The sequence below is a fragment of the Macaca fascicularis genome, chromosome 9, assembly GCF_037993035.2.
Source record: "Macaca fascicularis isolate 582-1 chromosome 9, T2T-MFA8v1.1".
In the NCBI taxonomy this organism is placed as follows: domain Eukaryota; kingdom Metazoa; phylum Chordata; class Mammalia; order Primates; family Cercopithecidae; genus Macaca; species Macaca fascicularis.
Window position 1 is genome coordinate 106,075,647 of NC_088383.1, and position 27,823 is coordinate 106,103,469.

General features: G+C 47.6%; 1 protein-coding gene across 4 annotated transcripts in view; it reads right to left on the reverse strand.

The window, feature by feature from the left end:
* Window positions 1-27,823, reverse strand: part of SLIT1 (slit guidance ligand 1) — a 190,613-nt gene that overhangs the window by 136,299 nt on the left and 26,491 nt on the right. For all 4 annotated transcript variants that reach the window (XM_065521219.2, XM_005566094.5, XM_065521217.2 and 1 more), the window contains exon 4: window positions 22,551-22,622. In XM_065521219.2, the coding sequence (XP_065377291.1) occupies window positions 22,551-22,622 (72 nt within the window). The remainder of the gene's footprint in view (window positions 1-22,550; window positions 22,623-27,823) is intronic.

Below are 27,823 nucleotides of genomic sequence, written 5' to 3' on the forward strand. Positions count from 1 at the left end.
GTTCTAAAATACTTAGGCCCGGTGTCCACTCACTGCACAACTCCATCAGTGTCTCCCTGAAAGAGGAGGGACTGGACATGCAATTCTACCCTCCTCCCTAGAAGGGAGGCCTCTTCAAGAGAACAGCAGACCTGAAGAGCCAGGGCAACAGAACAGCATTCCTTTGGGAGGTAGAGAGCAACAAGCAGAAATCCATGAAAACCTGCAATCAGCAAGGGGAAGTGGGGCAAGCTCAGCGTCCTGGGAACTGGAGGCCGAGCAACAGTGAGGAAGCCAGGGTGGAAGCAGCTTCCCGCTGGGCAGCCTGAGGCCTGGAGAGGTAACCCCGGGGGGCTGCAGTGAGTACCCACAGCTCAGGCACTCCCCAGCCCTCAGGGCAGCTCTCACTGGATGCTGTGCTCAGGTGTCTCCCCCAGAGGGGCTTCTCAGCCAAGTGGAGGAAGGGCTACAGAAGGGGATTTAAACAGCCACGGATGGTTTTCCGAAAAGGACAATGACAGACACCAGATTGGGGAGTGGGTCCTCTGTTAAAACCACTTCTCTTGGGCATAAGAAGAGATCATTCTATTTTACCTGCTTCATAGAAAAACACCCCAGGAGCTGACACACTGTGCTCTGGGGAGGGATAAAGAAGGGACAGTGGTTGGAAAGGCACCCCGGACCCCTGGGTGGGCTCCTGGATTCCTGGGGTCCTTGGAGTGATGATGGAATTTAACATTAGGACGGGGCCCTCGGGCTGGCTAACCTGAGATGTCAGCATCTGCATTTGGCATTGGTGATAAATAAAGAGTGGCAACACACTCATAAAGCCATATTCTAAAGTCACTATAAATCCTTATAGAATGTACAGTACCAAGAGTGAATGCTTGTGTCGACTCTGGCCTTGGGTGATGCTGTGTCACCTTGTCCCTTCATCCATTGTAATAGGTGCACCCCTCTGCGGGGAGAGGCTGTACCCACGGGAGGGCAGGGGGTGTGTGGGGAATCTCTGTGTCTTCCATTTGGTGTTGCTGTGAACCTAAAACCATTCTTTAAAAATAAAGCTTTTTTTAAGTGGCTTTACCATGAAGCTAAGGAAACTTATATTTCAAGGCCACTCACTTGCATTGGCCTCTTCTACAGTGTGAGTAGGTCACCATCAATGTGTCCATATGCTATTATAATATTATAAATCATGTCATATAATCTTTTTGTATCCTTACTTTTAGAAATCCCCCATCAAAACACAAAACAAAGTAAAACACAACAAAAAGCTTCAGGGTCCCGCCCGCAAAACAAACAAAAGCAAACAACCCAGTTCCTTACATGAAAATAAAAAGCAAACCATCTCTGTCCAGCATTTTATAGAATACTGATGATCATGACCGGGCCCTCCCTGAAAGCCAGGAAATGAGCAGAAATGAGTGATCCTTCCATGTTTAACAAAGCTCCTAACCGCAGAGCTTGCAAGATTTGAAGGCACACTGTCGGTGTGTAGGAGGCAACACTGTGTCCTTGTGGCATGATGAGACATGCCTGGGGGCAGTGGCCGGGTCACTGGGAACACCTCTCAACCTAGGTCCCTTCTGGATGTGAGCTGATATTAACAATGGAGACAGGAGATCAGAACAGATTGAACAGGGACAAGTCCTCCCTGTTAGAGTCAAAACAGATAACTGTCAAGGTCTCACCCTCAACAAAGACGGATGCTCTCGGAGTTAAATGAGCTGGAAAAACCAGCAAGCATCCCTCCAACCTGGACTTCACACCAAGCAGGGCTGCAGTGAGGTCAAACAAGAGAAAAAGGAAGCTCTTTGCAGATTTAACCACAATCCTTTTATCAGCATTAAAAACAACCAGTTTTATTTTATTTTATTTCTTTAAAAACAATGTGTTCCTCTTCCTGAATAATAAAGGAAATCCTTTACAGAGTCAGGAAACATTAGCTATTAACTGAAGCACTCTGGAGACAGACATCTTCGAGGCTCACTCCTCTCTTGCTAGGATGAATTCCACAAACTTGATATCCAGACCAAATTTCCAGAATCTCAGCCACATTTGGTGCCTGATTCTCTTTGTTTAGGGGGAAAAAAAATCTACAAATAATCAGAAAACCACATCTGGAAAATTTTGCTCTAACATATTCTAAGTACAGGATGAGGATTAAGATGCTGGAAATGTAATTGTTTTTTTTGTTGTTGTTGTTGTTGTTCCCCACATTTTCTACTGTTAGACGGACTCTGACTTAACTATTAAGAAAAATACAAATTTAATGTTTCTTTTCCTTCCTTCCTTCCTTCCTTTCTGTCTCCCTTCCTTCTTTCCTTCTTCCCTTCCCTCCTTCCTTCCTTCCTTCTTTCCTTCCTTCCTTCCTCTCTCTCTCTCTCTCTCTCTGTCTCACTCTCTTTCTTTCTTTCCATCTTTCCTTCTTTCTTTCAGACAAGGTCTCGCTCTATGTCCAGGCTGGAGTGCAGGGGCAGAATCTGGGCTCACTGCAGCCTCAACTGCCCAGGCTCAAGTGATCCTCCCACCTCAGCCTCCCAAGTAGCTGGGATTACAGGTGTGCCCCACCATGCCCAGCTAATTTTTGTATTTTCTGTAGAGACAGGGTTTCGTCATGTTGTCCAGGCTGGCTGCTTAATGTTTCTTGATGGTTTACCACATGTTGGGCCCCATTAACAGCATCATCTCATTTAATATGTGCTCAACAATTTGAGATTGGTTCTTACTATGCCCTTTTTCCACATAAGAAAACTGAGTCTAAACAAGATTAAGCAACCCGCCAGGTCCCCTAGCCAGTAAGTAGCAGAGCTATTGGATTCCAGAGTCTAAACTCACCTTCCCCGTTGTGCCTGATTCCCAATTAAGATTACAGCTGATCCTTGAACAACATGGGTTTGAACTGCCTGGGTCCACTTACATTGGATTTTTTTTCAGCCAGAGGCAGATGGGAAATACAGTGTTTGCAGGTTATGAAACCTGTGTATACCAAGGGCTGGCATTTTATATACACGTGTTCCATAGTGCTGACTGCAGAACCAATCTACCAAGTACACCAGTGGCCAATTATACTTGGGTAGCACTAGAGAATACTACATGCGAAGTCCAGATGGAAGCTACACAGTGGCCCCCTACTTAAAGGCCTCCGGGTCACCTGTGCCTTCAGCAATGTACAGCGGACACCTGCATTCACCTCCACCATCAACAGATGGCGCTTATCAGCAAGGGATGCACTCTTGCAGGGAGGCTGGGGACAGTCATCATGGTCTGGTCTGTGGTCAATGTTCAAATGACCAGTTGTCCACAGCCTTCACTTCGGGACGACTGAGGTCCCATGCCATGTCCAGCTGGCTGGGAAAGATGCTATTAAAAATCATCAATACATGAGTTCTGGGCCTTGCTTATACAAGTCTACGGTAAGGATCTGCCCAAAATGATTTCCTGTCCTTTGTTTCCTATAAATGGAGTTGTGACTTGTAGGAAACTGGTTTGTTTTTTTCTAGTTGCCTTTAGAGGAACAAGACATTCAGACACCCAGGTGTGGGGACCAAATTTGAATATATGTGAGACAGAGGAAGATGAGGAGGGTGATTATGCTAGAACAGCTGTATAACTGATATGTGTGCATCTGTGCCTGTGAAATACAATGTTTCACTATTTGTTTCCTTTTACATTCCAATTTTTTTCATTTCATGGATGGGAACCAGGAGGGAAAAAGCCAGGCTGCCAACCAGTCATCAAATTCTCACAGCTTACATTACCCACTTGAGAACCAGCAACCCGCAGCACCACCAGTCAACACTCTGCCTAAGCCCAGGACCATATCTAATCCACCCTGATATTCCCTGTGCCCGACAAATGACTGCACGTGACAGGCTTGTAATGAGTTGGTCGGGTGGATGAATGCATCCATGCACCCGGAGAGGGAAGCAGAGCCCAGGGTCCCGACAGCCAAGTCAGGGAGAGTGAGGCTGGAAAGTAGGGCTGCCTCTCAGCCAGGCATCAGGCTGGGGGCCATCTCAAGAATTCAGTTGCCTTCAGGAGGGACACTCACCATGGGAAACTGGAGGTACTCAGGAGTCTAAGACCAGCTGCTACTTTGCAAACATCAGCCAGGAATCGCATTAAGGATTCACGATCCTGAGGCCAGGAGCCTTGGAGGAGAAAGAGGCTCCCATCAAATGGGGCATCCCCATTCTCTTCTTTCCTAATGTTTTCTAAGCACTGTGGAGAGGAGAGCTGGTCACACACACAAAGAAAGGGAAATACATAAAAAGCGGCTTTGCTTTTTTGTTTTGGTTTCTAAGAAAAGAGTATTATCAACTTGATCAAGAACCAGTTGCTCTGTGACAGACGGGGAACCAAAACCCCCGTCAACAAGCACACTATTCTGAACTCTGGGACACCCCTGGTTGTTTGGGGAACCTCATGGAAGCCGTAAAAGTCCAAATCCAAACTGCCAAATGGCTTCCTCCAAAAGCCCCCAGGTAATAAATACTGTCCCCTTTGAGAGCTGACATGTCCAAAGGATTCTCCTAGAAATGGTGTGCAGAGTTCCGGGGGCCTGGATGAATAGGAAAACCCGGTCTTTGGGTCCCCTACGAGGGCACTGCACATCAGTGTGCACACAGGGCACTGGGCCCTTGGCACCAGCCGAACAGTTGGGGACTCCCGAAATCGGCAAAGCCTCTCACAAGGTGGGTGCCCTTGGGGGTCCAACCACAGGGTCTCAGCAAGGTGCCCGTCACCCCTCACTATGAATGGGTAGGCAGCAGCAACAGAAGCCTCTGCTTTGTGCTGATTTCTGGCACTTAGCCCGAGGCTCCCCTCTTCCTCTCTGTCTTTCCAGGGGCCTTGCAGGGCAATGAAACCCCAGCGTGGCTTTTCCTCTTCCCGCCATCCCTCACCCTAACCACGGCCCTGGGAGCGGGAACAGCTCTGGCTCTGGCCATGGGGAGGGTGAAAGAGTGGCCCCTGTCTCCCTGCCAAGGCGGGTGTCTCGCCACCAGAATTTATGTGCCAGCGTTCCTCGTACCAGCTTTTCCCAGGTTACCTCCCTACCCATTACTACCCCATTAGTTGCCATGTGTTTTCCCCTAACTGTCACCAGCCCACACTGCCTCTTTGTTACCCTGCAGCTCTCAGGCGGGCCCCTCCCCAACAAGGGGCTAAGCTTCAACTTCGAATTGTGAAATATTTCCTCCCTCTCTCCTGTTCCCCTCCCACCGCCCTCCTTGGGCCCCAGAGCCTTTAGTAAAACAAACCCGCCAAAGGGAATTCTCCGCTGTGTTTGCACAGCACGAGTGGGCCCCTGAGTTGCCTGGAGCCCCTCATTCTCCATAAACACACTTCCCCTCCTTATTGGTATTCAGTCAATACCTTCCTTTCTAACCCTTCCCTGCTTGGCCTCCGAGATCGGCCGACAGAAGGGCCTTTGTTGAAGGAGCAGAGGGGTACAAACACCAGGGCCCCGAAGACAACTGCGTGGACTTCAAAGGGGGAAATGAGTCATTGCTCAGCGGGCGATGGCTGGGTGGGGGCAGCCCAGGGGAGAATGGGCTCCTCGGCACCTCTGGTTTTGCCCAGGGATAAACCTCCTGTGTGTCTTTACAAATCAGACATCATTTCCAAAGCGATTGGTTGATTTTTATTGTTCCAAATTTGACTCTGAAATGTGGGCCAGAATATGAGGTCTGGTAAATATTTTGTTACACAGCTCACTGGAACCGCTTTGCTGGAGGGGATGCCTTCCAACACTGAGGCTTGGGCTAGGGGACTTCCAGGCTTCCACCAGCTGCCAGTTGCTTATGCCTGTGAGCAGATTAACCATCCGAAACACCGCTTGAATCGGCTTCTCCCCTGCTCACAAGTCCTCCTTGGCTCCCTTGTTGGAGGCTCCGCATCTAAAAGCACCCCGAGGCTATCAAGCCCTGGCTCCCCACAACAGCTCCAGCATGCAGTTCTGGCAGATGCAGATTCAGCCCCTCCCTGAACTCTTCCAAGAACGAGGTGACAAACACAGCAGCCCACCCTTCAGCGGCCAGCTCGTGTCTAGGAAGCCTGCCTCGTGCAGAATAACATCCACTTCCACCCCTGGACCCAGCTTCTGGAACAAATCTGCTCCCTTGTCCTCATGACAGCCCTTCACATAGATTTGAAAATTACTCTCAGGGTTCCTCTACATTTTCTTTTCATCGCAACAAACAGCCCCAGGCCCCTTGACTCTATCCCATATGAAATGGTTTCCAGATGGCTCCCAGTGTTAGCCGCCCTCCTCCAAACATGTTCAGAGACCTCCCCAAAGCACACACAATAAAACAGATCCTGGTTCTGAACACTGTTCTCTGGATGTGCTTGAATCACCACAGACTAGAACAGGACTGTCCCCTTCCCTGGAGAGGATACCTTGCCTCTATTAATTCAAACTGAGACTATACTCTTTTAGCCACCTTAGTGCATTGTGTTGTGTTGTGTTGTATTGTATTGTATTGTGTTGTGTTGCGTTGCGTTGTGTTGTGTTGTGTTATGCTGTATTGTACTAGACAGGATCTCACTAAGTCATGCAGGTTGAAATGCAGTGGCATGCTGATGGTTCACTGCATCCTCAAACTCCTGGGCTCAAGCAATCCTCCTGCTTCAGCCCCCCAGCCTCCCAGTAGTTGGGACTACAGGTGTGTACTGCCACACCCAGCTAATTTTTTTGTTTTTGTAGAGTAAGGGTCCCTCATCTCTGGTCCTTGGCTGGTCTCCAACTCCTGGACTCAAGTGATCCTACTACCTGGGCCTCCCAAAATCCTGGGATTACAGGCATGAGACACCATGCCTGGCCTCTTAGCATACTCTTGACTTATCCTCAGCTTGAAGTCATCAGCCCTTTCACAACAAATACTGCCAAACCAGATCTCTCTTCTTATTTAAAAAAAAAAAAAAAAAAAAAGTTGGAAGACTCACACTTCCTGCTTTCAAAACTTACTACAAAGCTACAGTAATCAAAAGAATATGGTACTGGCATAAAGACAGACAAATAGACTCACAGAATAGAATAGACAGCCCAAAAACAAACCTTTGCATGTATATGTGGACAAGGGTGTCGAAATCATTCAATGAAGAAAAGACAGTCTCTTCAACAAATGATGCTGGGAAAACTGAATATCCCCATGCAAAAGAATGAAGTTGGATCCTTATCTGATACCATATACAAAAATTAATTCAAAATGGATCAAAGGCCTAAATGTAAGAACTAAAACTAAAACACCTAGAAGAAAACATAGAAGGAAAGCTTCATGACATTGGACTTGGCAGTGCTTTCTTGGATATGACACCAAAAGCATAGAAAACAAAAGCAAAATAGAAAAATGAGACTACATCAAACTTAAAACCATGTTTGTCAAAGGACACAGTCAAAAGAATGGAAAGGCAACTTATGGAATGGAATAAAATATTTGCAAATCATATATCTGATAAGGGGTTACTATCTAAAATATATAAAGAACTGCTGCAACTTAACAACAAAAAAATCAAACAACCCAATTAAAAAGCAGGCAGAAGACTTGAATAGAAATTTCTCCAAAGATGATATGCAAATAACCAACATAACTAATCATGTTGTGCTCAACACAACTAAGATGTGCAAACTAATCATCAGAGAAATGCAAATCAAAACCATGATGACATATCACCTTATTAGGAGGGCTACTATTTTAAAAAAGAGAGAAAATAACATGTTGGCAAGGATGTGGAGAAATTGGAATCCTTACGCACTGATGGTGGGAATGTGAAATGGTACAGCTGCTATGGAAAGCAGTATGACACTTACTCAAAAAATTAAAAATAGAATTACCATATGATCCAGTCATTCCACTCTGGGTGTATATCCAAAAGAATCAAAAGCAGGGTCTCAAAGAGGTACTTGTATACCCATGTTCATAGCAGCACTATTCACAATATCCAAGAGGTACCAGTAACCCAGCTGTCCATCACAGATGAACGGATAACCAAATTGTGGGGTATACATATAATGGAATACTATCCAGCCTTAAAATGTAAAGAAGTTCTGATGCATGCTACAGCATAGATGAACCTTGAGGACATGATGTTAAGTGAAATAAGGCAGGCACAAAAAGACAAATGCCATGTGATTCCATTCATATGAGGTATCTAAAGTAGTCAAATTCATAGACACAGAAAATAGAATGGTACCTACCTGAGGCTGTGGGGAGAAGGGAATGGAGGAACTCTAGAAGGGGTATAGACTTTCAGTTTTGCAAAATGACAAAGTTCTGGGGATCTGTTTAACACAAATGTGAACATACTTAACACTACTGAACTGGACACTTAAAAAGAGTTAAGACAGTAAGCTTTATATGTTTTTATCACAATTTTAGAAAAGCCACTACTGACGAGAGGTAGGACAGTCTAGAACTGGAAAAAAAGGAGGGATGGGATTTGGGTTTCAGTGAAGTAGAACAGAGTTGCAGATACATCAGTGAATGCTGAAGAGTCTTTGTGAATATGAACATTAACACTTCATTTACGTGCAACAACCTCTGCTGCCTCCATGAACTTCTAATGCCAAGATAACCTGAAGTCCCAAAGTAACGAGACTATGTACATGTTCTAGGAAGGACTTTTGACGCTTAGAGGTTCAATGTTAAAGTTAAGATTAGATTAAGCAGGCTGGGCGCAGTGGCTCACACCTATAATCCCAGCACTTCGGGAGGCTGAGGCGGGCAGATCACCTGAGGTCAGGAGTTCGAGACCAGCCTGGCCAACATGGTGAAACCCTGTCTCTACTAAAAATACAAAAATTAGCTGGGCATGGTGGCGGGTGCCTGTAGTCCCAGGTACTCAGGAGGCTGAGGCATAAGAATCTCTTGAACCTGGGAGACGGAGGTTGCAGTGAGCCAAGATCACACCATTGCACTCCAGTCTGGGCGACAGAGTGAGACTCCATCTCAAAAAAAAAAAAAAAAAAAAAAAGATTAGGTTAAGCAGAGATCTATTCCAGTTAAGAATTCATGAAAAAGGTAAGGCACTGTATCCAGATGTTTATTTCTTCAAATCTTGCTCTGTTATAGATCAAGAATTTAAGGGTAATAAGTTCTAATTCATGTTAATATTCATGCCAAGTTAATCTAATGAAGAACTCTACATTTAAAGCCAACTCTTGGGGAATGCATTCAGAGAAAGAGGCTGTAGCCATTCTTCTTCCAGTATATAAAGTCACTATCCCATTTTCAGTCTATAAACCAAAGAAAGGAGAGACTTCAGGAGTAAAGCTCTCAGGCAGCAGGCTAAGCTGCCTGCCAAATCCTGAGTGCACTGAGGCAAGATGCAAAGGGAGCGATAAGAAGCTCTGTACCCCGCAGAGAAGACAGGCAGTGGAACTGAGGGCAGGCCCCGCTGAGTCAGAGACAAACAGGGAAGCAACCTGCAGGCTCCCGGGCCCAGCCTGCAACCACCCGCCGAAGCCGGGATGAAGCGGGAGCGGCAACCCCCCAGCCAAAACCAATTCGTGAGAACTTCTAGGACAGCAAATTGTCCTCTGCATTCAAGCAATGCGGCAGGATGGGACATGTCCGCCCATCCCTCTATCGCTTGCAATGGTTTGGGTGATGATCATAATCGCAATACCTACACTATATGCTCCATACAATCACCCCCAATCGTCATAACACCCCCAACACTTTACAGATGAGGAAATAGACACAGAGAGGTTAGGTAACTTGTCCAGAGCCCCACAGATAATCAGTACCCAGGACCACTGGAGGAAAAGAGAGGACTCAATGCCAAGAAGCCTAACTACCAACCGGAAGAGCCAGCAGAGCTGCCTCTGGGGTGCTCCTGGACTGGGGTGGTATGTGGGGGCATGTACAGTATTATTATTAAACGATGTACAGTATTATCAGTTTTTGAGACAGAGTCTCACTCTGTCACCCAGGCTGGAGTGCAATGGTGCGGTCTCAGCTCACTGCAACCTCCGCGTCCCAGGTTCAAACGATTTTCCCACCTCAGCTTCCCAAGTAGCTGGGATTACAGGCACCTGCCACCACACCCAGGTAATTTTTGTATTATTGGTAGAGACAGGGTTTCACCATGTTGGCCAGGATGGTCTCGAACTCCTGACCTCATGACCCGCCCTCCTTAGCCTCCCAAAGTGCTGGGATTACAGGCGTGAGCCACTGCGCCTGACCTATTTTTATGCTGTCCATTTTTCCTAAATGGCAAGCACTTCCTTTCAGATGAGCATCCACCTCAGCAGGCTCTGGTCAGGCCCCATTCTGATGTGAGAAGCCTGACCCCTCTCTGCCAGGCTGTGGTCCACTCTCGTATGCAGGATCCATGTGAGGGTCCACTCGTGACAGGCCACTCATCAGTTCCAACAAATGGCCAGATAAAGGTCAGCATGTGGCTGGACCCAAGAGGACTGAGGGAAAAAGAGCCAGAGATTAAGACTTGGGTATGGGGTTATCAGCTCCTTACCTTCCCTTTATTCCCCTCTCCCTACTCCAAAGCTCCTGCAAGAGGAGGAGACACTCAGAGCTCCTCTGAGACAAGGATAAGGCTTTTCCAAGATGCTCCACGTAAACGCTGGGGCCAAAGCCAGACAGACTGCAGCAGTGAGGGCCACAGCATGGGATGGAGAAAGTGGGGCAGGAACAGGCCCAGATGCACAAGACAGCAGTTCCCAGCCATGTCACCAAAAAGATGCCTTTTGATACTTTTCCCACCCCACCCCAAACCCAACATTTGAAAGATCTGAGCTATTATATTTATTAATAATGTATCTTCCTATATTTGTATTACTCAACAGCTGATTAATCAACTGTGAGCCAGGGTTTCTCATTAGCATCAGAGAGCCAGTGTTACACCACCAAACTGATTCCAAACTATAGGATTCCAGCCCCAAATCAAAGACTACATTGGAGTGATCACATTTTGCCTTAGGGCACACACTGCAAAGAGCTTGAGGAAGCCCATCGTTACTTCTTTGAGCTCCTCAAGATCCACTGATGCCTGGCTGAAAATTACAAGTACAAACCTGGGTCATGGCTTAAGGGAAGGGCCTAACTAGGAGGTGGTGATTCCTGGCCCATCCTAACCAAAAACTGAGTCAGTCAAACCCTACCATGTACAAGTCACCACCGCATCCCTGAGTCCAGCCTGGCATCAACTCATGCCCGTCTCCACCCACTGAAAGGACCATGCTTCCTCTTGGATCCCCTCCTCCCATGACTCCCTCCTCAAGCTTTCCCTGCCTCCCAGGAAACAGGGGCCTTCTTTAGGGCTCTGTGACTACCCCCACAGAGAGGTACCCCAGCCCCCTCCATTGAACACCCCCCAGTAGATTTTATTTATCCTGCAAGCCAGCACTAAACCCTAAATAACTGTCTTCGTGTTTCTGGACCACAAGTTCAGGCCAATCACAGGCCGAGGAAAACAGAAGTCAGCTGAAAAGTTCTGAGTCTACAAAATCCATGAAGCTGCAGCCCAGCACAGACCCATAGAGCCCCAAGCCCCGAAATCAGACAGCAAGGAATGGGCAGCTCTGGTCACACCCCTTTCTCAGCCTTTGAGACAGTGTTTGCCACCAGAAAGAAACCACACTTGCCAGCCTGCTAACCCCACTTGTGCTGGGGAAACAAGAACGACCCTGCCTGAGCCTTTGTCCAATCTGGTGGAGAAGGCAGGGCAAAGAGATATGAGGAGAATCGTCGGGGCTCTGACAGAGGCTCAAGCAACTGCTAAGAGGGCACTGAGAGGTGGAGGCAACCTACTGTCCATCAACAGCTGAATGAATCAACAAAATGTGGTCTATCCAAATAGTGGAATATTATCCAGCCATTAAAAAGAATGATATATTGATATGTGCCACAATGTGGATAGACCTCAAAAATGCTATGTTAAGTGAAATAAGCCAGTCACAGAGGGCAAATCCTGTATGATTCCATGTCTGTGATGCACTGAGAACAGGCAAAGTCACAGGGCCAGAAGAGAAGTAGCCAGGAGCTGCAGGGAGGTAGACGAGGAGCTATTGCTTAATGGGTACAGAGTTTATGTTGGGGATAATGGAAACATTTTGGGTATAGATAGTGATGATGGTTACACAACATTGTGAATGTACTTAATGCCACTAAACTGTGCACTTACACAGAGCTGAAATGATAAATTATGTCTATTTTACCATGATTTTTAAAAAGTGTTACAAAGGAAAAAAAAAGAGGGCACTGGGAAGGCAACAACCAATTCTTTCTGGGGAGGGAGGAAGCTGTAATGGGAAGGTGGCATTTCAAGCACCCGTGGGAGACCCAGGCAAGGCAGAGGTGGGCTCATCTGTCCCTCTTATTTATGGCTCAGGTTCAGAGAGGTGGGAGGAGGGGAAGGAGGCCTTTGTAGGGGGTGACTGAGGCTCACTCTCCACTAAATCACTCCGCTCTTCAAGAACACTCCATGGTTCACTCTCCCTATCACCCATCCAAACTCTTCACTCCAGAACATTCTAGGTCGAGAGCCCATCTACACTTGCTTCCAGGCTGAGCTCACACAACACTCTAGAACCGTGTGGCCCCTGCTCACAGAGAATTGCATTCCCACCCCTGTGTCTGCACAGCTGCTCCTTCCACTGGAGTCCAGTTCTTCCTCTTCACCCTCCTGTGTCTCCCATACCCTTCAATACCTTGAAATCTACCTTCCCAGAAGACTCATGAGCAGTCTCCTTCTTCTTCCTGTTTCTCCATATTCTCCCATTTTCTACAATGAAAAGGGTGTACAGCATGGTGAAGAAGAGCACACCCTCTGGGGTGACACTCCCTGTACTCCAAGCCTGGATCTGCCAACAACTAGCTATGCAACCAGTTTACTTAACCTGTGCCTCAATTCTCCCGCCTGTAAAAATGGGAAAATAATAGCACCCATCGCATAGGGCCATGACAATTAAAATGAGAAAATCCACATAAAGTTTTTGGCACATGAGTGCTTAACAAACAGTAACTATATATTGCTTTGGTATTAGACTTTTTTTTTTTTTTTTTTTTTTTTTTTTTTTTTTTGAGGCAGGGTCTTGCTCTGTCACTCAGACTGGAGTGCAGTGGCACAATCGTAACTCATTATAACCTCAAACTCCTGGGCTCAAGCGATCCTCACACCTCGACTCCTGAGTAGCTGGGACTACAGGTGCATGTCACTACACCTAGCTATTTTTTCTTATTTTTTGCAGAGACAGGGTCTTGCTATGCTGCCCAGGCTGGCCTTGAACTCCTGGCCACAAGCAATTATCCCATGTCAGCCTCCCACAGTGTTGGGATTATAAGCGTGAGCCACTATGCCTGGCCTAAACTTTATTTTTTTTTTTAATTTTGCATGTTAGCTCAATCTTTAAATGCCTTATTTAACTAGAAAACTAAATCCCTTATCTCCTATCTTTCTCTGCTTTTCTCTATTTTTCAAATGTTCACTCTCTAGCAAAATTATTTTCATAATTTTTTATTTTAAAATTGTATTCTTCCAAAGAATTTTTTTTATTTTAATATGTTTTAATTGACAAATAATGTTTGTATAATTTTTGAAATGATTTTCTAAAATCCTCAACTCCCTAAAAGTTATTCATAAGACCCCGCTCCTGCATGCACGCCTCTCTATTCAGAATCTTCTCAATGGTTACAAATTCCATTTGTCTCACACTGATTTTTGTAATGCTGTAGGAGAGGACCAGTGGCTTTTCATGCCTTTGAGCCCCTGTAAATGCAGGGCACCCCGCGTTTGCCGGGCATTCTCTCGGGATGACCCACTGACCGCTCGCCACCCCCTGTGGCCCTCCTTCAGGCCCCGGGCTCCCTCGGATGTCCACATTTATAAAACCCTGTGTGGTTCTTAGCCAGCAGGGGCAGAGCCGGATTCAAAGCCCACAGCCGGACACCAGGGCTGTGTCTAGGACATTCATCCATGCTGGGCGCATCAGCCCGCTCTGGCAAGTGGATGTCAATCTGAGGCCGGCCGCCCTCTTCCCGGAGACTCCCGTGCCGGCCCAGTGGGACGCTCGCCTCTTTCACTTGAGCCTTGACAGCAGGCACAGATTTAATGATTGGAAAGCACTTCGAGAATCCAGAGTGCTCCATAATTGCCAACTCATAATCCCCAAATTGTTCTCTGTGTGGCTGCAGGAGGTGAAGCGTCTGTGCTTGGGGCCTTCGCTTACTTAGCATGGCTCTCACACTGAACCGGGTGGGGCAGAAGCAAAGAGGAGCTCTACCCAACAGGAAGCCCCTCCTAAGACTCACCATGCCTGATGGGGAGCAAGGCTTCTCAAGCATGAGCCGGATAAAGAGGGGTTTGATGATGATGCAGATTCCTGGGCCCTTCCACACTGACTGACTCAGAATCTCTGACGAGTGTGACCCTGGGAATCTGAATTTTAATGAACTCCCCACTGAGACTCTTAATCATACTCTAGTTCAAGGACTGACAGTTGGAAGGTAAGTATGTGTGTTTGGGGTCAGGTGGGCCTGGGTTTGAATCTCAGCTCTGATTCTTACTGTCTGAGACTTCCACAAGCTTCTTAATACTAGGCCTATGAGATGTTAAAAGGTATTCCCTGCAAAAATAAATTTTTTTAGATTCACGGTCAGATATGTTTGGGAGACGCAACACTCCACTTCTGCCCTGGGAGCTGTACGGTGCACATAAGCGCGTTAAACGGGCTGAATAGTCCTTGACAAAGGACTCTGCTTGGCCCAGCTCTTCCCCAAATTGTCTAACCAAGGAAGCTCCTTTTTACCGTTAATGCCAGGAACATCTTAATATCTTGAAGGACAAAGCTAGTGAAATTCCTTTCCGGGAAAAGGGAAGTCTAAGGAGTGATGGACAGCCATCTTAAGGAACCCCCAGGGGACTCTGGCAGGAAGGAGGCACTGGCTGGGGAGGGGCGGCTGGGAGCCCCCTTCTCGTGTGCTGGTGTCTCGGGGCACTCCTGGCTCGGTTCTGCAGCTCTGCTGCCTGGCATGGATGCATCACAACAGCGAGGTCACCTTCCTGCTTTGGGTAATTTCCCTCGGAGGCAAGACAGATCCATTTTTAACAGCTCTTCATTTCAGCGGAGAATGCCCTCCTGCCTCTGATGGGGGTTGGGGACCGAGATGGGAAGGGAAGCTTTGTTCTTCTGACCGGTGCTGACAGTTTAATTAAACCCAGCTTGAGACAGGGTCGATAGGGTCAGGCATTCTTCAACAGGGTTCCTGTGAATCTCACATCCACGCCTCTCCAACCACCAGGGCCCTGTTAATGAGTTATGGTGGTCCTTACAGCAGGGATATAAATAAGGGGAAATAAATGCCCTGGGCTGCCCTTAATCACCCACCCCCACCCCTTCCAGGCTCAACAGAGACACAAAAGGTCAATCTTGTCGGGACATATATTGGTTTCAAGGCTAAAAGGAAGCCCAGAGGAACTGGGTTTCCAGAAGCGGCTTCTGGATGAGGAGGAGATCAGCAAGAGCAGGGCTACACAGCAGCAGAGATCCTCCCCAGATCGGAGGCCAAGGAGGAGGCCTGCGTGGTGGGCGGACACCCTGCTCCCCACCTGAACCTGGTGAAGACTGAGTTTCACTACTGTGAGAAGCAATCAGGTTTCCAGCATATCCCTCTAACCCTCAACTTGACACCTGTGTATGCCCATGAACACAACATCTCCACATCCTCTGAGGGTTCGCTGTCAGGAGATGGAGCTGACCCCCAAACCCAGGTAACCTGCCACCAGGGTATACCTGCCCCCCGCCGGCAGGAGATATAGGTCCAGCCAGTGCAGCACCTGCCCCCTCCCGCTCCAACCCACTGATAGGTCAGAGGGTGGCAGGCTGCTCTCAAAAAGCACTGATGATAGACCTGTCACCTCCCAAGAGGCAGGGCTACACTCATCCATCTTACGCAGACATCACTCCCAGGGTTCACAGTACCCAATACAGAGCCTGGCCCACAGGAGGCCCTCAGGAACTGTTGGATCAGTGGGTGGTGAGTAGCAGATGGAAGGTGAGGAGGAGTGAATACAGGGGTGGAGGAAGGTGAGGAGGAGTTGGGGGATAGATGGGTCTCTGGGTTTATAGGTGGGTTGGTAGATGCGTAAGTGGGGGGAGGGGGAGGGTTGATGAATGGGGGTGGGAGAGTGGATGGATAGGCAGGTGGTGAGTGGGTGGGGAGTGCTGGATGGGAGAATGGATGGGAGGGGATGGGGGATGGAGTGACAGGTCAGGAGTAGGGAGAGAGATGGGTGGGTTGACTGATGGATTGGTAGATGGTGGGAGGGTAGATGGGAGGTGAAGGGCAGTGGTTGATAACTAGGTGGATGGACAGATGGGTGGACGGGTGGAGGAGGTGGGTGGGTGAGGAGGTGAGGGGTGGTATGTAAGGATGAGCTTTACTGTCAGACAGACTGGGGTTCACATTTGGCTTAGCCCCTTGGGTATGTCACAAACCCGCCGAGCTTGCATTTCTTTATCTACAAAATTCAGGAAGTGCTGACCTTGTAGAGATGTTCTGATGATGAAATCAGGTATATTTGTAAGTTGCTCAGCATGAGCCTGGCACACAATAACCTTCCATTCTTTCTAACCATTACTGTGATGATTGCAGTCCCTGAGACCTTTCATGAGGCCCTGGGAGAGCGAGGCAGTGAAGGATGTCATGGGGCAGGTTCACTTCTGCAGTGGGGTGGGGGAAAAGGGTGTGCTCTCTTCTGAAGAGGTGTGAATGCTGCTGTGCAGAAACTCCAGCCCCACCCTCAATGGGGGCATCCCTGAGGAAGTACAGAATGCATCTGTAATTTCAGGACACCAAGAAATGCCTCCAGGGCAGCATCACCTACTTGCTCCATGTTTGCTCTCCCCAGCCTGCTCAGGAAAGTGCCCAAGAGGACAGAAAGCAGATCTCCCACATACTCAGCCCAGGCACTGACTGTGCCAAGGCCATGGCCCTCCTGCCCACCACATGCCAGCCTCCCTCCACAGCCTCCTCAGGGTGTCTCTGCAGCGGCACCTAAGCCCTTCAAGAAAAAAAAAAAAAAAAAAAAAAACCTGCTGGGGGAAGGTCCCTGCAAATTGAGGGGATGGTTGTGAGTTAAGAGTGGTGAGGTTGAGTTGGCACAAGGGACAGAGGAAGCCGACATCAATACGGGACACAGGTCCAGGTGCAGGTCACCCCAGGGCTGCACCACCCTCCAAAGTAGCCCCGATGTGGACTCATTTGACATTTCCTGGGCACCTCCCGCATGCCACAGCGTTCACATCTGACACAAGAGAGTGTCACAGCTCTCTTTGTCACATCAGTCCCATGAGGCAGCCAGCCCTTACTATCTGTATCTCACAGAAGAGCAAAGAGGCTCGGTTAAAGGAAGCGCTGCAACATCATATCACAGGCATTCACTTCACCTCAGACAACACAGGCTTTTCACTTCTTATTTAAAAACTGGGAGGTTTCCTACCATAAACATAACACATGCTTCTTAGAGAACATCTGGGCCACAGAACAGCAAAAAGCCACCCATAGACAATCCCTGTTGGCATCTTCCAGGTATGTTTTCACACGTTATTTAGAGTGATTTATCAAGTGGTCATATTGTCAATGCAGTTTGGAATCCTGGCTTTTGATATCAAACACATTTATCTACATTACTTGACATCTTTCAAAAAGGCCATTTTTGATGACTGTATAAATATTCCATCAAGTAGATACATCATCATTTACTTCATCATGCCCCCAGCGTTGGCCATATATGTTATTTCCCTATTCTTTTCATTATTCTATATTTCAATATTCTAAATAATACAGCAACGAACACATCTGTGCTCATGTTTTATTATTTCTTTAGGGCAGATCCCCAAATACGAGATTCCTAGGTCAAGGTTTAAGACCATTTTCAGGCTCTTCAGGGCCCCTAGAAGGCCTGGTGTCTAATTCCAACCCTATCATCAAGTTGCTCTGTGGTCCAAGGCAAATCACCTCTCTGAGCCATAGATCCTGCAATGGACAGACTAACCCCACAGCAGGGGAAATATCAGTGCAGAATAACCCCTAACAGGACTTTAACTTCTGGAGGCCACACAGACAAAATCAACTGAAATGTGGGCTGTGCCACCACCTACAGACTTGGTGACCACGCCTTACCCAGCACATTTGGTCTCTCTCAAACCCATTTTCATGCTGATTTAGCATAACAGCCTGTGCATGAAAGTCCATAATTTGCTCCAGATGGGAAGGATTAGTAACAGATCCCTCCAAAGCAAAGGGGAGGTCAACAAGTGAGAGACCAGGAATGCCAGGCACTGCCTTCTAAGGGAATAGGTCCCACCTCCAGCTCCCGAGATAGGGTGGACACCATAGTGTCACTGCACCAGTGGATCCCACAATCCCCGCCAACAGCTCACTGGTCTGGTGTGACCTCTTGACCTAAGATGGGCCAATCAAATTCTTTCTCCAAGAAACCCAGAGTTGGGGCCTAAGACACTGTGTGGATCTGAGCTCTGAGGTCACAGGAAGTAGGAGGCGAATTGGCACCATGGCTGACCCGAGTTATGATGGAACCGAGATGCTGCTGATGAGCCCAGAACACTGGTTTGCAGGGAAGAGCAGGACAATAAAGTAGATATTCAGAAAGAACTAGAAACGGCCCTCACATCTCAGTGCGGGTCCCTGGGAGGGCCAGCTGGATCTCACTTCCTGCTCTGGGAGCCTGGAAGCCTGCCAGCTGTGCCCCTACAAAACCCCACCTCCACCTTTACTATCACCAGCCGGCAGGGTATTCTGTTTCTGGAACCAAGCGTGCCGAGTACTCCTTGGCCAGACCAACTCCAGGAGTTAACAGAGATACTTTAGAATGCCAGGTGCTCAGGTCAATAGAATGGGCCAGGGCGAATGCATACACAGTAATATTAGAAGAATATTAACAAGTAGATCTTTAAACACTCGCTCCTCTATCCTTCCCTATAACCATCTCCAAGGTGACCCGGTGAGTCCAGACACCAGGGACGAACAACCAGATGAATAAGGTTTGTTGAATCATTTCCCCCAGACAGTGCCTATTTTGAGATGGCCTGACCTGGAGGCCACCAAATGCCTTGGCCTCAGTGGAAACTAAGCAGGGCACACTGTGTGGGAGTCCTCCCAGAGCCCTGCAGGACTGCAGGGCTTGCCTCTTGGTTTGCATGCCTTGCTTACAGATGAGGTTAAGAAATGTCAAGGGGAGAGCTAACGAAAAGAGTCTACCTTCACCCAAATCCTGCTATGCTCCTGGATGAGAAATGTTTCCTGCTAAGAGTTAAGGACCTGATGCGTGGAAAGAAAAGGCAGTAAGTGTTAGGGAGAAGTTCTGGCTCTAGAGCCTAGAAACACCCTCCAAAGGGCCACCAAGACTTCCACTGCCCTTCTGGAAGTCCCTCTGTTGGCTGCCAACCAGCCCCTTCCCCAAAGCAGCTGGCCTGGGACCACTGCAATGAGGATACCCAACGTGTCTAGAGGCCTCTGCTCCCAGCCCCATAGGGTGCCAAGAGCAGGTGTCACACAGACTGCTGTCCTCTGCAATGGCTTTTTGCTCCTTGAATTAATCTCCTTGTGCCAGCCTTTGGTTATAGAATCTGGCTATTTAATACTCGTTAAAATGTAGATGTCCTTTCCTCTAGGATTCCTGTAAAATATGAAACCATGAAGAGGGCGGGGCTAGGAGTCAGAGGGCTCCATCCTGACTCTCGGGAAGTCACTTCCTCTTTCCAACCAGTCCCACTGGCAGTAACACTGGGAGACATTGCTTGCCTCATGGCCACATGTGTCAGACAAGACATCAAGCACAGGAGCACCCACTTCACCAAGGGGCTATTTGCTCACCCTGAGTTATCAGGGGCATGATGGATGAACATCCGCTGAGGGCCAGCTGCAGGCTTGGTTATGTTACATGCACAGTCCCAGTTCACACTCCTGCTAGCCCTACCATGTACGGGTAACAGAAATGGGCTCTGAGCAATTAAACCACCCAAAGTTATGCCTTGAAAAGCCCAGGACCACCTGACCCTTGACTTTCTGCTTCCCAGGCCACCTTCCATTCCAGGGGGGATCCAAGTTTCCCAGACACAGGCCAAGGAGGCAGCCAAGTTGTCACTTTCCTCAGGAAGGAACACAGGGGTGTGCAAGGCACCAAAGTCCAAAGAGAAGGGTGGACTCGAGTAAAGAAGGGAGGGAGTCCCCTGCAGAGCTATCCTTTACCCCCAAGGGCAGGTGGAAGGTTATGACAAAAGAAGTTAGCTCCCCCCTAAAAATGAATATAGCTGGAGATGATCTCAAGTAAAGGGCTGGAAGTTGGTGGATTCAGATTCACATAATGGGTCCTGGAGATTTTAAAATCAACGAGGGAGAGTGAAAGCGGGCACACAGAGCTTGATGGCAACTATACAGTATACATATGCCTCGATCCCAGCAAGGTGAAGGGCAGCGGATCACTATGGGAAGGAGAAGGGACCCAAGGAGGCAAATCATGCCAGGAGAGCAAGGACAAAAGCTTGAAAGGTTAAGAGGACATAGGAGGGGAAAAGAATTGCACAATTGAGACCAAGAGAAAAGACATTCAAGACGAATTTTTGCAGAAAGGCAGAGCTGTGATAACACTTGCAAGTCAGCAGAGAAAGAACAGCAGAGAGAAAACAGGAGCTGCTGGGGCCAAGGCAGGGCAAGGCCAGCTGCCTGCATGTGGCCAGCAACAGCATGGTCCACATAGACCAGTGCATGGCCCACAGGTTCAACAGACATTACCATGGAGGCACCTGCTGGGAAGAATCTTCTGCCTTTCACAATGAAGTAGGGAAAAATTAATGCCTAGCACAGAATGGATTGGGCAACCTATCAGTTACAGGAAAACTGGAGAAGGCCCAACTCAAGCCCAAGGGTGGTGACAAAGACCAGCAAAAGAGATCATCACTAAAGGTCACTGTGGAGTGGTCTCCAGGCCAGGAGGAGGAAGCAACAGGAAGTGATCAGAAAGACCATTCCAACGGACTAAAAATTAGAGTTCCATTGTAAAGATAAAAGCTTGGCCAGGCGCGGTGGCTCACACCTGTAATCCCAGCACTTTGGAAGGCTGAGGCTGGTGGATTGCTTGAGCCTAGGAGCTTGAGACCAGCCTGGGCAACATGGCAAAACCCTGTCTCTACAAAAAAATTTAAAAATTAGCCAGGCGTGGTAGTGCACACCTGGAATCCCAGCTACTCTGGAGGCTGAGGTGGGAGGATCGCTTGAGCCCAGAAGGTTGAGGCTGCAGTGAGACAAGATTGTGCAACTGTATTCAGCCTGGGTGACAGAGCAACATCTCGTCTCAAAAATAAATAAAAGTTTGAAGGTAAGATCAATAAATTCTGGAGATCACTGGGCTTGGAGAGAGGTCTAGAAATCATGGCAGAGGCAGAAAGAACTAGCTGTGTTTAATCAGAGGAGACAAAATCAAGCCCCCGACTCTAGGAGCCCATGGTCAGACCCCTTAGCACTCAGGTAACCCTAGGTTGCCACCTCCCACCCAACCCACACCCCTCAGTCTTCCCTACATTGCTTATTACCCCTTTCTCTACCTAGGTACTGACCCATAAGCTCCTTCAGGGACGAACCAGTAGTGCCGTGCCAGGCATGCAGAAGGCCCCGCCAGTGGTTCTTAAGGTTATTAATGACAATAATTAAGGGAAATAAAAAACCTCACAACTCAAAATTCAAAAACCTGACAGCTCCTCAAAAGCTAGGTAGTTATAGAAAGCAAACTAAGAAAAATATAAGTTACTGGAGAGCAGATTTAGGGCCCAGAGTTAAAAATTTTCTAATTTACTTATTTGTCCAGCGATAGAGTTGATTGTTTGCAGAAGTGCTGAGCTCCCCATCACTAGAGGTAGCCAAGCAAAGACTGCGGTACCATATGCTAAGGAGCTGCAGAAAAGATTCCTTAGATAATCTAAAAGGTCTTGTCCAACCCAATTCCCATAAAATGAAATACATGGTAGAAAAATTACAGACACATGTGGCAAATCATGGTGCAGCAGAATTAGCAACTATCCTTTAAACTTGAAAGAAGTACACTGACAGCAAATAAAAATACGACCATGGTTAATAACCTTACAGACCTCATGACCCTAAAAGGTAGAAAGAGCTGAAAACAGAAATAGGTTCAAGAAGGGCTTAGTTGAATGAATAAATATTCAGCTCCAGGCTGGTTACCAAAGGCGCAGTGAGAGATGTGTAAGAATGAGCCCCTGTAAAGGCTGGCATCACCGTCCACAAGCGTGCCTGCTGGCAGAACACCCTTGTACCCACACCGTCAGCGGCAGCTCACAAATCTGGATGAACTGTGGGTTCTTCCAAGTGCTTGCGATGGAGAAATACCCTGCACAGCACCTTCCTACAGAAAGGGCCTGGCCTTTGATGCCCTGGACCATTCCTGCCAGGGGAGGAGCACGGGGTCAAGGTCATGGGAACATCCAGGCCCCACTGACCGAACACTGTGCCTCCCACAGGGTGAGAGACAAAACCACAGGGAGAACTTTCTGGCCACAGAACGTCACTCACAGTCTTGACAAAGCCTGGTTATTCTGGAACAGCAGTTCCGGTAACATGTGCAGCTGGTTTCGGTTCAGTCGCCTAAAAAAGAGAAGAAGAATTGGAAATCACCTAGACGGCCAGGAAATCCAAAGGACTTCTCAGAAAGCACCCGATGGATTCAGAAGCAGAATGTCCAGCGTTCAAATCCTAACAGGGTCCATGTGGCATCCCAAGGAAATTACCTTCTCTGGGCCTCAGTTCTTCATCTGTAAAGTGGAGAGTCCACCACCCAGCATGTGGCGAGGATAAGAACAGAGCGTCTGTGGAAGCCCTTCACCAGCACCTCTCCTTCCACTATTTCTTCCCATAGCCGTCATCATCATCACTTCACATTTGCAAGCCCTGTGTGGTTTCTAAGGCACTGATTCCAATGCTATCTCCCTCTGTGAGTTGGAAACCTGACTACACTTGAAATGGGAGATATACCCTAATGGCCACACAGCCTGATTTCATCCACATTTGGTTTAACAGAGGTTTCTCTTTTTTTTATTGTTTGCTTTGGGTCTTTTTTCAAAATGAAAATAGCAGCCAGGCACGGTGGCTCACAACTGTAATCCCAGCACTTTGGGAGGCCAAGGCGGTCGGATCACCTGAGGTCAGGAGTTCGAGACCAGCCTGGCCAACATGGTGAAACCCCATCTCTACTAAAAATACAAAAATTAGCCGGGCGTGGTGGCAGGCATCTGTAATCCCAGCTACTCGGGATGCTGAGGCAGGAGAATCGCTTGAACTCAGGAGACAGAGTTTGCAGTGAGCCAAGATTGTGCTACTGCACTCCAGCCTAGACAACAGAGCAAAACTGTCTCAAAAAAAAAGAAAAGAAAACAGCTTTATTGATTTTTTTTATCATAAATAAAAATGCATGCTCAGCCAGGCATGATGGTGTGCACCTGTAATCCCAGCAATTCGGGAGGCTGAGGTGGGAGAATCACTTGAACCAGGGAGGTGGAGGGTGCCGTAAGCTGAGGTCTTGCCACTGCACTCCAGCCTGGGCAACAGAGTGAGACTCTATCTCAAAAAGAAAAAAAAAAAAAAGCATGTCAAATAGCTCCTGCCTGTAATCCCAACACTTGGTGGGGCTGAATGAGAGGACTGCTCGAGGCCAGGGGCTTCAGATTTGCATGGGTAACAAAGAGAAATAACAAAGAGAAACCTCATCTCTACACAAAATACAAAAAAATTAACTGGGAAAGTAGCCCATGCCTGTAGCCCCAGGAGTGTCTGAGGGGTCTTAGGACCAATCCCCCATGGATACCAAGGGACAACTGTATGATAAGCCATCTCAGCCAAAAGCTTTCTTCCAGAGGGAAGGGGAAAACCTTAATTCCACGTAGCCAGCAGTAACTGGTCTGTGGTTACCTCCTAGAAGGTCGTCCTTCATCTAATATGTGAGAAAGGCCATTGCCACCACATTGGGCACTGCCATGTTCCCCATGGTACAGACAATTAAATCAACTTTTGGAGACCCACTGGAAGTTTACTTTTAAGGGCAGGCTCCTAGGGAAACACTTCATTGCCTTGGGGGGAAAGAAAACACCAATACAATCCTTAAAGCAACAGGAGTAGACATCAGATAGCTCCAAATTCTTTATCCTTGGTCCAGTAAATTAATCCTGTATTTACACTGACTGATAACCACTGGTTTGGTTTTGTTTTCCCCCCAAGACTTTCTCATTTTTCTGACTTCTGCTTCTGAAAATTATTTAGGAGGAAAATGATTCAATGCCTAGCTTAAAATGGAAAATTAAAGGACACTAAAGAAGGGACTCCACATGGCGAGGGACATGAAGGTTACTGAGAATGGTAACAGTAGTCGTGGCCACCGTCATAATCAGCCCTTACTATGTGCCAGACAAGCAGCAAACGCATTAGGGGCATGAGCTCATCGCAGGCGGGAAAGCAGAGCATAAAGGTGGGCCTCTTTCTCCTGAAAGTGACAACAGCACTTTGCATTCATGCACTCACCCTGTGACTCCCAACAAACACCCCCGACAAAGGTTTCCTGCCACCACTTTGCCACGTGGCTTGGCTCTTCATAGGTACCCAAGATAGGTTTGCTGACTTTGTTGAGTTGCTCATCTTTGAAAGATGAGAGAATAGGGACACCAAGAGGTAAGTGACTCGCCCAAGCCATTACTGAATGGTAGATGTGGGATCCTGAAGCTTGCCTTTCTCTGCTCCCCATCCTGGCTGCTCCCATGGTACAATCCTGGCCACTGTACGGTGCCAGGCTGGTTCCCAGAGTGACCGGGCACACTCCACTCCTCTCCAGCTGCAGACCCGCTGAGGCCACAATGTCCTGATCCCTCACGGCCAGCTCAACTGCACACTGCTGCGTCTACACTGGAGTTTGTAACTGCTCACAAGAACCAGTTATGTCCACTCCCAAACCTGTTTATGCCAGAGGCACTTGTCATTCTAACTCTGTAATTTAATTACCTATTATATAAATGAATAAAATGCTAGTGGAAAAAGAATCATCTCTATGAAAACTAAGTGGAATGCTTTAGAAAGATTCGATGAAAGGAAAGCCGATAATTAAACGGCTCTTGAATTAAGTAAAAGACGGTGGCGGAGGTGGGGTGGGTGTCACTTTAAAAATCAGGAATACTTCCCCAGATTGCTCCCAAGGCCCTTTGGAAAATCTCTCTCCACCTTCTAGAAACCAAAACCAAAAATCATAAACATGGTATATGTGTGTGGTTTAGGCGAGGCAAACAACACAGAAAGAACTCCAGTGTTTCACACCAAAGAGAAAGATCTCGGCCAAAAAAAAAGAGAAGGGGTTAGTAAATGCACATTTCTATGTTTTAACATCAAATGAAATGTCTAAGGTGTGTGTGGGGTTTTGTGGTTGTTGTTGCTGTTTTTGAGACAGAGTCTTGCTCTGTCGTCCAGGCTGGACTGCAGCAGCATGATCTCGGCTCACCGCAACCTCTGCCTCCTGGGTTCAAGTGATTCTCCTGCCAGAGCCTCTGGAGTAGCTGGGATTACAGGCATGTACCACTGTGCCTGGCTAATTTGCATATTTTTAGTACAGGCAGGGTTTCACCATGTTGGCCAGGCTGGTCTCGAACTCCTGACCTCAAGTGATCCACGCCCCACCTTGGCCTCCCAAGGTGCTGGGATTACAGGCATGAGCCACGGCGCCTGGCTGGTATGTGTGGTTTTTAATGACTCTGCACTTTAATCACCTTTTACGATTAACTGATGCAACACTGGTCTCCAACAACTCAGTGGGAGGCCACTGAACTGACCACTCCGGAAGGTGCCTGCAGGGCTGAAGTTGCCACTCACCCACTGGGGTCATGTCTCAACCCCCCAGACGCTTTCCCTCCTCCCCTCCTTCCCAGCACCGGAGGTGGAGCCAGGTTGGGTCAGGTCCAGATCAGCCCCTCATAGCCAGGTCATTAACATGTATTTTGTTCTAAGACTTCTAAAGAAAACAAATGCAGCATTTGACATCTGGTCTAGCTGTGGACTTCTTATCATTTTGTTTGAGGCCTGGATGTGGAGCACAAAAGAAAGATCGCCTTGCTTTCTTCCAGGCTGTAGGAGGGCAAAGAGGCAATCGTATTCTTTTCCTTTTATATAATATCTTATTTTCTTTAATATAAAAATGAAAGGGCTGGGCACAACAGATCAGGCCTGTAATCCCAGCACTTTGGGAGGCTGAGGCGGGCGGATCTCCTGAGGTCAGGAGTTCAAGACCAGCCTGCCCAACATGGTAAAACATACTAAAACAACAGTTTTAGTTGGTTTTTTCAGTTGGTTTTTTTTTAGTTTTAGGCTCTACTAAAAATATAAAAAATTAGCTGGGCGTGGTGGCAGGCACCTGTAATCCCAGCTACTCGGGAGGCTGAGGTAGGAGAATCGCTTGAACCCAGGAGGCGGAGATTGCAGTGAGTCGAGATCATGCCACTGCACTCCAGCCCGGGCAACAAGAGTGAAACTCTGTCTCAAAAAAAAAAAAAAACAAAACAGAAAGGTGAGGTATCAGGTCATCTTCATTAAGAGCTCAGACTTTGAAGGCAAAATAATCTGGGTTCTAATCCCTTCTTCTGCACAACTGGGGACAAGTGACTGAATCTCTGTGTACCTCTCTTTCTCATCTGTGAAATACCACTTAGAGCAGTGTTGTTTTAAGGATTAAATGAGATAATATAAGGCAAAGAGCTGCCCCAGGTGCCTGGCATAGAGTGGTGGTAGCTCCCCTACATAATAATAAACTTGTCATAAGAAAATTGATTAAAAGAGAAAAACACAAAGAATAAAAATAAAGTTACCTATAATCCACTACTCACTATAATGAGAGTCAGTGGTTCCAGTTGTCTTCTTCCTCCTGTATTCTATCCACATGCAAATTGATTTTAGTAATACTATTGTCATTTTCTATCTTTTCCATTTAACATTATATTGCAAGCACATTCCCATGGCCTTAACTGTTCTTCAGAAATGTGATTTTATATCTTATGTATCCACTAGAATGAATTTCCAATTTTTTTCTATTGAAATAATGTGCAATGGCTGGATGCGGTGGCTCATGCCTGTAATCCTAGCACTTTGGGAGGCTGAGGCAGGTGGATCACCTGAGGTCAGGAGTTCAAGACCAGCCTCGCCAACATGGTGAAACCCCATCTCTACTAAAAATACAAAAACAATTAGCCAGGCGTGGTGGCGTGCACCTGTAGTCCCAGCTACTCGGGAGGCTGAGGCAGGAGAATCGTTTGAACCCGGGAGGTGGAGGTTGTGGTGAGCCGAGATCATGCCACTGCACTCCAGCCTGATAGACACAGCAAGACTTGGTCTCAAAAATAAATAAATAAATAAATAAACAAACAAATAAATAATAAAATGCAATTCATATCCTGATATATAATTTTTAGCCATGTCTCTGATTATTTACTTAAAATAAAACGGACTTGCCGGGCGCGGTGGCTCAAGCCTGTAATCCCAGCACTTTGGGAGGCCGAGACGGGCGGATCACGAGGTCAGGAGATCGAGACCATCCTGGCTAATATGGTGAAACCCCGTCTCTACTAAAAATACAAAAAAAACTAGCCGGGCGAGGTGGTGGGCGCCTATAGTCCCAGCTACTCGGGAGGCTGAGGCAGGAGAATGGCGTAAACCCAGGAGGCGGAGCTTGCAGTGAGCTGAGATCCGGCCACTGCACTCCAGCCTGGGCGACAAAGCGAGACTCCGTCTCAAAAAAAAAAAAAAAAAAAAACGGACTTTCTGGT